This window comes from Carcharodon carcharias, chromosome 1, assembly GCF_017639515.1.
Source record: "Carcharodon carcharias isolate sCarCar2 chromosome 1, sCarCar2.pri, whole genome shotgun sequence".
Lineage (NCBI taxonomy): Eukaryota > Metazoa > Chordata > Chondrichthyes > Lamniformes > Lamnidae > Carcharodon > Carcharodon carcharias.
Window position 1 is genome coordinate 141,727,623 of NC_054467.1, and position 12,446 is coordinate 141,740,068.

At 38.3% G+C, this 12,446-nt stretch overlaps 1 protein-coding gene across 4 annotated transcripts in view; it reads right to left on the reverse strand.

Moving 5' to 3' along the window:
* Positions 1-5,244: 5,244 nt before the first annotated feature.
* Positions 5,245-12,446, reverse strand: part of atp8a1 (ATPase phospholipid transporting 8A1) — a 474,917-nt gene continuing 467,715 nt past the window's right edge. For all 4 annotated transcript variants that reach the window (XM_041186502.1, XM_041186517.1, XM_041186510.1 and 1 more), the window contains 2 exons: positions 9,270-9,361; positions 5,245-8,846 (listed from right to left, as the gene is read on the reverse strand). In XM_041186502.1, the coding sequence (XP_041042436.1) occupies positions 8,749-8,846; positions 9,270-9,361 (190 nt within the window). In that variant the 3' untranslated portion in view covers positions 5,245-8,748. The remainder of the gene's footprint in view (positions 8,847-9,269; positions 9,362-12,446) is intronic.

The following is a 12,446-nucleotide window of genomic DNA, read 5'->3' on the forward strand; positions in this document are numbered from 1 at the left end:
AGCATTTTGGAAAATTATCACGTCCAGTAACAACGACGTGAATTAGTTACTCTCCCCTTTGGAAAGGGGAAATGTTCTGCATTTCCATATGGAAGGGCGCACTCCTCAGTCAGCTAGTCAACTGTGCTGAGGACACGGCCACCGCTATAAACAGCGGGCTGTACGTTTATTTTCCCACTCCCTGTCTAACAGTAGACCTCCAGATTCACAATGGCAAATATGGATGGACCTCCACAGCTGCAAGCCGAGCTAATGGTTATTTTGAGCTGTTCCTTGAACGTGATCATTTGATCCAACTTTTCGCATTTAACTTTTTCATATTAGTTTTGACGTACAGTTCACAATAATGAATGTTCTTGTTCACAATTATCGAAGGTAATCATATGTCCCACTTCCCATCAACTGCCACCGAAGTCATCTTTGAACCACCGGCCCATCACCTTGAATGTCCTGAAAAGTGCCATGGTGTGGCACCCTGACATGGGAATTTACCTGCCGTAGGCATCTGGAATCTATCAGAATCACAGTCACCAGACCGAAGGTGTGAATTGTAAATCTAATCCCAGTCATGAAAACTAAACATTTATAAATGCATAAAACTATATATAGCTTATATATAAACTTATATATACACGACATAAGTTCATATATACACTTAAATAGTTTATAAAAGGTGCAAATGACAGTCTTTAGTCTGTGCAAGTTCAGCTTGCTCATAATTGAAGTACCAGAGCTCTCCGGCGATAAATATTTGTCACAGGGTAAACAACAGAATTTGAAACAAACCGAAGACAGCCAACTCAAGGGAAAATTGATCTTTTATTTCACTCTATACTTACATTGTCCACTATTGAATGCCTTATCTAAATATTGAAATTTTAAAATATTAATTTATAGAGGAAGGGTCTGAAGTCGATTATTCTTAATTCTGGACCATCTCTAAATATTTACAACACACGTAAATTACTAATTGTTTTAGTAATCACTTTTGCTATTTTTATTAAATGACTAAATGTATAGTGGAAAAATATTGCATAGGAATATTTTATGAAATGTCTATTCCAAAGTTATGAATGCTAACTTAAAAGATCTGAAATTAAAATTGTTTTAATAAAACGTATTGTACCATGCTCTCTCTTTGATATGCTGGGTTTATTTTGTGCATGAGACTAGTTAAAAGGTACTGCAAACTTTGCTTGGACAAACTCACAGACCTCACTCCACGTTCCTTAAACTACCAGTGGTTCAATATTAGTGCCAAGGGGTAAAGTGTGTCCTTCCCAACTCAGCATAGGCGGGATAATTTCCCCTGTGCAGGAATGAAGAGCCCAGAGACTGAAATAATTACCAAAGAGAGTTAGCTATCTTCTCACTTCAGAGAACATTTTGTTTGAAATGATCTTATCCTCCTTCAACTCTGGTAGGGGTGAGGAGCCCCTCTGATTAAATGCACCTTATGCCTGACATACAGGTTCTCCTAGACCGTACCAATTTAAAGACATAGTTGATTCATCAACTCCTTGGACCCCCTCAGCACAGAGGACACCTAATTTTAAAAAACAAGTTTATACAAAGGGAAATAGCATAGTGACAGCAAGGCCATTCACATAAACACATCAGAACCGCCAGTCTAGCATTTCGTTTCCCAAATCTATCAATTCCAAAGACCGTAGACTGAATATTCAGAAAAGCGCTTAGGAGACGTACGCTTTTTTTTAAAAAAAATCAAAATACAACTTATATGGGGTCAGACCAAATTGAATCTCCATCAGGAAACTGTAGTTGCTGTGTAATCATTTCCCTTCACAAGATGTTCAGTGCAATTCGCAGGCACCATCTGGAATAAAACTGCACAAATCCAAAACGTGTGAACTTTAGCACAAAGGTCATTGGAAGGGAAGCGGGAATTTGCATGTACTTGGATTTCTGCTGCTATAATGAAATTTCTACTAAAACTTGCTTAATGTGCCAATTTGAGGTATGTAACCTTTCATATTATTTCTTCAGTACAGTAGTCGCAATGCATTTTAAGGAATCAAGATTGCCTTCATGTCTGTAGGCTTTAGGTGACTTAAATTTTCAACAGCTGTACCAACACCTGAATTTAGGATGATGTACCCTGTGAGAAGTGTCTGAAACACCAAACCCCTGCCTTTTGTCTGTGATCTCAGTTTGCTTCAGGTCAGTCCATGCCAGCCAGTTTTGGTGCATTAAGTCCAAGAAAGGATTGGCTTTGACTGAAGCTCCTAGTTCAAAGTTGTCATTTTCACAAGAACTGGAGTTGAAACCATGGTCTATTAAAAATGGTATTGATTGGGGAGCGTGTCTGCATTTTGTATAGTGCAGGGAGATTCTGACTCGTTTCATGGTGAATTTCAGCAGGATATAGGATTACGATTAGTTACAGGTAAGATAACAGAGCATTTAGCTTATCGCTACTATTTACATATAAACTATCAGAATTATTGCATTACTGTTGTTTATGAGAGTGTATTACTGTTAGTTATTGGAGAATTCCTCTTAGTTACTGGTGGAATCAAAGTTCCTTTCAACTCTGGTTTCCTCCCTGCAAATTGCTTCCTCCCACCTTCCGTTACCCCTCTTCCCTGCTCTCGGTTTACCTTACTCGTCTGCTCAGGTTTCTCGAACCAGAAGGCCACCAATCGCACAACAGCTGTTTGAACAAAATCACAAGCAAAGATACTTAACTTCAAAGGACCCAAACTTTTATGTAAATGGCATAATATTTGCAGTTATCATGTCAGATAATCAAACCTCCAGGGATGTATTGACAGTAAACAGACCTGAAGCCAGCAGAGAGAGAGAAATCGAGGTGTTTTATTGCATCTCTAAAAATATTTGTGACCAAGGCTGTGATGTTTCAAGATTGTTTTCACAAGACAAATCAACACATAACAAATCATACCATTTTAATCTTGTAAAAGATTTTGGCTAGACCTCGATTACAACAGTGTCCAGTTTTGATGATCTCACACAATGAGGGATACTTATTGAGGCTTTGGAAAGGGGGCAGAGGAGGGCCACAAGATTAATTCCCAGTCACAAACAGCTTAGTTACCCAGATAGGCTCAAAGAGTTGGAGCTGTATATTTGAAATATGAATAACTTGATTAAAATTTATAAAGGAATGAAGTTTTATTATGTTTATGTGGACTGATTATTTCAACTTGATAGGTTAGGGAAGAACTAGAAACAGTTGCCAGGGAGAAGGATGGAGCCCGTGACTACAGAACAGTGGTTTGTGGCAGAGTGGGTGGGTGGGGGCAGGAGGAGCGAAGACAACATTTAGTTGGAGGAAATTTCTGCTCATCCAGTATTGGATATTGAACAAGCAACCTGACAATTTAGAGACAGTGGAGGAGTTGAGAGTCAGTGGTAAGATAGAATTGGGTGTTTTTAGCATACACATGGGACTAGATGTCTTTCCGAATAATTTTTGCCGAGGGGCATTGTGGATGAAAAGAGGGGGTAAGGGATAGATCCTTTAAAAGATCATTTAGAGGATAGAGTTGTGGAAGCACCATCACTGAATATATTTAAGGCTGAAACAAAAACAGAATTACCTGGAAAAACTCAGCAGGTCTGGCAGCATCGGCGGAGAAGAAAAGAGTTGACGTTTCGAGTCCTCATGACCCTTCGACAGAAGGTCATGAGGACTCGAAACGTCAACTCTTTTCTTCTCCGCCGATGCTGCCAGACCTGCTGAGTTTTTCCAGGTAATTCTGTTTTTGTTTTGGATTTCCAGCATCCGCAGTTTTTTTGTTTTTATATTTAAGGCTGAGATTGACAGATAGTGGAGTTGAAGCCCAAGATCCATCATGATCATACTGAATGAGAGAACAGACTTGACAGGGTCTATGTTTTTCTCCTACTCCTAGTTCTTTTATTATTAAAATTCATTATTAGCGTGTCAAACAGACAACTTCCAGCAATCAGGCACATCCAGTAAAATGATAAAATTGCATCCAGGATGTCGTGCTCCTCCAGAAGTTGAATGATAACTGTATCTTGCAGAGACACTCACCATTGAAATACATGGAAAAGTGTGAAGTTGCTGTACTTACCTGATAGTAGATGTACCTTTTTAATAGTGTGGTAAGTCTTAATTACTATCAATTAGCCACAATGAAAATTAACTTCAATAAGTTTGGACACTCATTCCTTCAATTTTAATTATTGCTGGAGACTTAAAAATATAAAAACTTTGTTAAAAACTTTTTGACATTTTCTTTGTCTCTTCTATTCCTTTCTTTTAATCCAACCTCTCTTGTTCTCTTTTTATTTTGCTTTCTGTACCCAATTTGATATTAAATAAAATATTCTAACTAACACTTCCTGGTCAGGCTCCATGTTTCTCATTAGCAATACTTCTATCTGATTGAAGATGATGATACACCGTTGCTTGCCCTGTTTATACACATCCCAGGTGCACTGTAAAGGGCACAACAATCCTTTGATTATTGGCTGATTGAACATTCTGGTGCAAAAGGACATTGAAAGCTCATGGGCAAATGAAGGTGGAGCAAACAACTGTCATTTGCTTGCTGGTGACTACAAAATCCATCCTAAGTTCTTTTGTACATAACAGGTAAGGCGGCATTTGACAACAGATAGCAGCCATCGCTTATTAATTCTATGATTTTGCCAGCACCAATCTCTGAATTTATCAATAGAAATATGTATATTCTCAGCTAAACCTCCAATTTGCCAAGCAGTGAAAAGATTCACTGTATATCCTTTGAAGAATTCCGAATTTTAAAAATCTCTATTAGACCCTCTTTTAACTATCCAGTGGAAAAAGTTCGAAGTTTTCAAGCTTTTCTTTAATATCTTTCCACGGCTTGAATATCCGTCTTATAATGGGGTGTCGAGAACTGGTTGCAATGGTCAAACTGTGGTCTAATCATAGTTTTATATAAATTCAACATCACTTGTTTGCTTATGACTCACGGAGAATTCAACTTGTTGTTTTATAGCTTTCTCTTCCTGCATTCCCACTGTTAAAGATCTGTGTGTCTGCACCCTTTAGATCTAGCTGTTCTTCCATTCTTGGTGACCTTAGGGTTTACTTCCTTCTTCCCAAAATATCCTTCTTCAGAATGAACTGTTTCTGCTATCTATCCCCCCCAACTTAGTTAATATAATTTACTTTTGTTATCATTGCCTGCCAATATTATTAAATGGTTATACGTATGTTAAAATAAAACATGAACACATGAATGGTCAAGGTTTGTAAATTTAGTTTTACTATGTGATCCTTATGACAATCAAAAGACAGAACATTTAAGGATTGCAACTGCCACCATGCAATTCACAAGAGTCAACAGCAAGGAACAGAATAAAAAAATACAGTACAGAAGATTCACAACAAAATATAAAACAGTGCATTTCCTTACAGTAAGTTAAAACTAAACCTGAGAAATACAATGAACATTGAATTTGAAGGTCACCATTCATGCAGTGCAAAACTAAACTACAGGGAAATTTAATCAACATTCTGGAAGTTTGGCAGAAAATTCCTGATCCAATGTACAGAATATGTTTCATCTTTACACAACATTCAAGGCAAATTCCACCATTAAATTAGATCGATTTTAAATTCAATACAAGGCTGGCAACAATGGAAGGCGAATTTTGTTTACTTATTACTAATGTAGTAAACATGCACTCACTTTACTTTGTTGTCGCATTGAACAAAATAATCAAGGCAAATTCTTTTTGAAACTTGATTTATTATTTTGAAGTAGTCATGTATAATTCATTTAAAATATCAAAATTTTCACCTTTTTATTCTGTAGTCTTCAGCCCAAGTAAAGCAAAGCATACATTCCATAGCCTATTTGGATACAACCTTTCACAGAACCAAATGGACATGGACATGTCAGTGTGAATTCCAAACTCTCAAAATAATTTTAAAGCTGTTGGCCAGTTATACTGACAACGATTTTTATTCTAAAATGGTGGACGCACACAATAATTGGCCAGTAATTATTGTCCACTAAAATTTGTTGCACGGTGTTACCTTTCATTAATCTGCAACATTGTCTCTAACCTTGCACCAGACATGTGGCAAGATCAGAAAATTAGTCATGCACTAACAATGTACATGTAACACTTGATCTCATGCGGTTAGACAAGAATACATAACAGGACAATCAAGCACACCACACAGTGAGCCTTGCACATTGGAGGGAGAGGACAGCTATCATTGATTAAAAGACACCAGCAAGTAATCACATACTTTGAAACTTGCATCTTTCTGACATTCATTCAAGGATTTTGACAAACACAAAACACGTTGCACATAGAATAAGCATATGGAACAGTAAGCTGCAAATCAATGGGTGAAAACAATTGGATTTTATTCTCAAAATATGTGCATTTTTGAGTTGTATATTACTTTTGCTACTCCTTTTGAATTTGTGTCCTATTCTGTAACATTGGCTTGCCGCAAATTGTCAGTTAACTGTAGTAGTAGCGAAATTTACCATTAAGTTACTTTTAGAGGATGGAATATTGTAAATTATGCTGCACGTTGTAATTACATATATGCACTTGTTCCACTGTTCTTGCCTTTATCTCACTGTTTATTGAAATCTAATTTCATAGCAAACAATCAGTCAAATCTAGATGTTCTGTGGCAAATGCTCAGTGATAAAATTGAAACATTAAAATAGCCTTCACATTAGTTATAGAAGCTGCACATAAACAAAGATTCACTAAATGCCAGTTTTGAATGGAATGCTGATAGAACTTTTTAAAATATGGGTTGTATTTTGCAGTCAAGGCAGTTTAATGCAAAGAAACACGCATTAATGCATGTGAATAGGCAACAAAGGATGCCCCTCTATGAAGTTAAATCATGAAGTCCTATAGAGAGATCTCATCCAGGTTTTTGCTGTCAGCTTTGCATTAAGTGTGACAGCCACAGAATTACATACTCAATACAGGTAAAGTAAATTTAGTTCAACTTATACCAGGAAGGAAATTATTGATTTTTGTAAAAATGGCAGTCGTTTAGGAATAATGTGAACCAGACTGTTTGACTTGATTCATCAGTACTGCTGAAATGAATCATACAGAGATCAACTTGTAGAAACAAATGAATTTTAGCTTCACATTCACCAGAAAATAGACTGGAATTACAAATGTCATGAATTGGCACATTCACACATGCTATTTAAATAACCTAAATTAAGTTAATGCAAAATAGGACTTGAGTTGATCCTATTAGAGACGGTAGCCAGTAATAAAATTGATCATTATTTTATGTTTCAATCACAGCAGGCTTATGGCAAAATGTGCGTGCAAAGAATGAGGGGTACCTTCAATATAACTGATCATTTCATGGGGCAAGAAGGAAATAATAAAATTAGGGAAAATATTATTTGGCAGGAGTTATCTGAACTATTATTTTAAAACAGCAGCTATATAAAAGTATTACCTGAAGTATCACTAGAAACACTCTCCCCCTGCACTTATTATCTCATTTGAGATGTAAAGCAGTATAAAGCACTGCGATTTTGAAAATTAATACTGAAACAATGTTTGTTGAATATTAAGTCCATTAAAAAGTCACTGTTTCACAAGCATATACAGTAGCCAGTCACAGAAAATACAACATTTGCTTCATTCTGAACATTAATTTGAATATTAGGCAAAGAGAAAAGCATATCCAAGGCCGCAGCCTGAGAAAGACACAAGTTGAGAAGCAAGTGCCAAGAAGGCCGGAGTCCTAGCGTTCAGTCACTGCATGTGCAAATTGCACTTCAGAAAGAGTAAAGCAGCAAAGTTACAAATGGGACTTAAAATTTGCTTCATTCCCTTCTCAGTACACTGGAAAATAGGGCTGATGTCAAATTCTATCAGCCGAAGCGATTACATTACTATTGAATAAGGCTCATGGAGAGTTTTAGTTTTGACAAAAAGAAGATTTGGCGGCTAGGACAGCAGCATCAGTATCATGTTTAATACTGTATTAAGATGACATTTTAGCATTTAGAACAGTTTCCTAACCAGTTTGCATTTTCAGTGACTTAAAATATATTCCAGGATTGTTAAGCTAGATTTATAAAGGTAAACCTTCACAACATAGGTGCATCACTTTGGACTATTGGAGTAAATATTTCCTCCAGAGTCATTCAAAATGAGGAACCCAAGAGATAATAATGAGTAAATTCTAAAAGAATCTTTTTGAACAATAGCAAAAGTTAAACAACCAAACCAAAAAAATTAATAATCTTTCAAAAAACAGTTTATATGAAGGTTTAATTAGTTTAAATCATAATTTATAACAAACAGGAAAATTTAGGAATAGTACTCAATTGTAACACACATCTGTCCTAAAGACATTAAATGAATGCTCATACTGATCAGAGTTTAAATTAAAATATCACTCATTTTTATATATCTGCCTTTTTAAAACAATCACATCAAAAGACAGCTATCTGGTATACAGAGACAAATTTGAAGTCCCGGCAATCCAATTGTTAATGAGTACTGTATGATGTTGGTATTCTAACAAGTGAGTTTATGCTAATGTAGATCTGCACAGTGTTTGTGTCTATTTAATACACAACAAAAGTGATTAGCACTCTCCTCTTTCATAAAATATACAAAGACCAACCTATCCATGTCTTTGCAGCAACATTTTTCTTCTTAGACCTCCCAGCTTTTAACGTCTGAAGTCCCATTCTTATTTAAAATTCATGTTCCTGTATTAGGTGTTTACCAGTCATCTTGTCTTTGTTTGGTGGTGTCATAGGCCCTGACCACTTCGGACTGGGACACAATTCCATTCTCATCTTGGGAGAAGGCATAACCGTCTGTAAAAATAAAGATAAAGTGGCATATGATGTATAATAACTCATTAAGTTATGAAATACTGTTTTGTGATGCATCTTGTGTTTATTGTCATATTATCAATAATTATAAATACACTCCCCCAGCAGGCAACACAGAAGCAGATGGCATTCATTAACACACACAAAATAAATATTGTTCCATCCACCTCAGCCATTGACAAATTTCCCCATGTGCACGCCCAGGTCAGAAATGACAGAGAAATCCATTGCGTTACATATCTGTTTGTAAGAAGGTACGTCTATAGTCAGTGACTGTGAAAGGGAGGGGAGACAACAGGAGCATAACAAGGCCACATGAAGAGTTAACTAGAAGCACAAGGATTTAACCGTCATTACTGAACCCTGGGACAATGGTTTGGAAACACTTGGGAGAAAGATACTTACGTAATGAACTCTGCTGGAATGAATCGGAACGGTGTAGATTGAAAGTGTTCTTTCTAAAAACATTCTTTAAGAGTTGAGCTCGCTCACTTAAGCTTTTCAGGAAAGAGAGAATAAGAATTATTCAAAACGCGTTAGGAAAAAGTTCAATATTAATTCCCTTGCTGGTTGCAACTTAATAGAATAGTTTTAACATATTACATTCTGAACTTTATAAATACTGATTTGCCAGTTCTTCACCAAACAAGACAAATTTACACCATTTTAACTATTAGCACTTAACCAGTATAAATATGTCTAAATTCTAAGCCATTCTAAACTGTCTAAACTATTAAAATGTCAGATAGTATCATTCACCTGGCATCCTTCATAAATGTATTATCTGAAAATTTATAATTTTTTATATATACATATATATGTATGTGTGGGGAAAATCACGTGCACTTAAGAAGAGTACCAAGTTACATTGCACTACTTAAAGGGTGAGTATGCCAAATTAATTTTCAAAATTTGAATATTCAAGCTAAAGTTTGGATAAAATACAAATTGAAAGTACTTTTTTAATTCTTAACTATGTCATATTTGAAGACTACAGAACAAACAACTCTTAGCATTAAACCATTCACTAATGTCCTTCAAGGGGAGGAAATCTGCCATCCGTAACCAGTCTGGTCTAAAAGTCCATGACGCCCAGATCCATGGGCATAATTTTACGGTCCTCCATTAGTAAAGTGGGGGGGGGGGGGGGCAAGACATTCCCTGGGTAGCCCTTCTGCCACACTCTTGTCTGACCCTGACCTGCCTTTTGAGGTTGGCAGGAAGAATTCAGGGGTGAGGTGGGGGGGGAGCCCTCCCTCAAGGGCTCCCTGTCCATGTTGGTGAGAGACGTGCTGTCCAATGTTGGGACTACAGAGCTGCCGGCCAATCAGATTGGCCAACAGCTCTCTGAGGCAGGATTTCCACCTCTTACTCAAGTGGAGGCCCTGCCTCCAGTCAATTAATGCTCCTTGGAGTGTTAACTGCCTGCAGGGCTGAATGGCAGTACAGGATGGTTGGGGGGGTGGCGGTATGTGGTAATCAGCAGGAGGTTTCCTTGCACATGTTTGACCTGATGCCATGAGACTTCATGTGGTCCGGAGTCGATGTTGAGGACTCCCAGGGCAACTCCTTCCCGATTGTATACCACTGTGCCGACGCCTCTGCTGGGTCTGTCCTGTAGGTGGGACAGGACATATCTAGGGATGGTGATGGCGGCGTCTGGGACATGGTCTATAAGGTATGATTCTGTAAGGTATGATTCCATGAGGATGACTATGTCAGGCTGTTACTTGACTAGTCTGTGAAGCAGCTCTCCCAATTTTGGCACTAGGTCCCAGATGTTAGTAAGGAGGGTCGACAGGACTGAGTTTGCTATTCTCGTTTCCGGTGCCTAGGTCAATGCCTGGTGGTCCGTCCGGGTTTCATTCCTTTTAGGCTTTTTAGTGATTTGATACAACAGTGACTTGCTGAGCCATTTCAGAGGGCATTTAAGAGTCAACCACATTGCTGTGGGTCTGGAGTCACATGTCGGACAGATCAGGGAAGGACGTCAGATTTCCTTCCCTAAAGGACATTAATGAACCAGATGGGTTTTTCTGACAATCGACAATGGTTTTTATGGTTATCAATCGACTTTTAATTCCAGATTTTTATTGAATTTAAATTCCACCATTCCACCCAGGTCCCCAGAGCTTTACTCTGGGTCTCTGAACTACCAGTTCAGTGATAATAGCACCACACCATCTCCTCCCCATTAATTGCAGAATGCTACAGTACAGAGGGATCTGGGTGTCCTCGTACATGAATCACAAAAAGTTAGCATTCAGGGACTGCAAGCAATTAGGAAGGCAAATGAAATGTTGGCCTTGAGATGGAGCATAAAAGTATGGAAGTCTTGTTACAACCGTACAGGACATTGGTGAGACCACACTGGTGAGACTCGAGTGCGACCTTCAATGGAATAGAGTCTATTGAGTGAAGGGAGTTAGGTGAGGAGGAGAAGGAGGTGCTCCTTTGTTTTTTCTAACTTTTTCATCCTGTTGAAATTGGTTTTTGCTCTACTAGAGGGGAAAAATCTAGCTGTTTGGTGAGTATCTAGTGAGTGGTTAAGATCTATTCTATTTTTCAGGTTTAAAATAGTACAGGAATTTGTGGTAAGATTAATAGAATGAGTAAAAGAAAATAAATAATTGAATAAAGTAATTAAGTAGTTAATTAAAGTACATAAGGATAACAGGACCGGTGTGTCATGGCATGCAGGAACTCCTGGATGCCAGTGTGATCCAGGGAAAACACATCAGCAATAAGTGTATGTGGCTTGACGAGCTTTGGCTCAAGAGTCATTGAGCTGGAGACTGAGCTGCAGACACATTGACTCATCAAGGAGGGGAAAGTTACCTGGAAGTTTTGTACCAGAAGGTGGTCACATCCCTTAGGGTAGGGTCTTCCGATTTGGTCAGGAACAGGAGGGTGTGACTGCAACTAGGGCAAGAAAGGGGACCCGGAGGGCATGCGTATCAGCCTCTGCAATTGTTCAACAGGTCTGAGGTTCATTCAGCTTGTTTGGATGAGAGTAGGGGGTGCTGCAGGGTGGATGAGCTGACTGACCATGGCCTATGGTACAGGAAACCATTCAAGTGGGGGGAGCAAAAAGGAATACAGTGGTAGTATGGGACAGTGTAGTATAGCAAAGAGTGCGAATCCAAACGGCTGTGTTGCATGCCTGGTGCCAGGATTCAGGATTCAGGACATTTGGTCATGGTTGGAGAAGAATTTACAATGGGAGGAGGAGGATCCAGTTGTTGTGGTCCATGTAGGTACCAATAACATAGGCAGGATGAGGAGGGAGGTTCTGTACAGCACGAGGAGTTAGGCACCAAATTAAGAAGTAGAACCTCAAAGGTAATAATCTCTGGATTATTGATATAGGGCAAATAAGAGTAGAGAAATGTATCCATGGCTCAAAGACTGGTGTGGGAGAAGTGGGTTCCATTTCGTGGGGCACTGGTACCTATACTGGGGTAAGTGGCGGCTGTACTGCTGGGACAGAGTACACCTGAATCATGCTGGGACTGGTGTTCTAGTGAGCTGCATAATTAGGGAAGTAGAGAAAGTTTTAAACTAAATTGTGGCAGCAAGGGA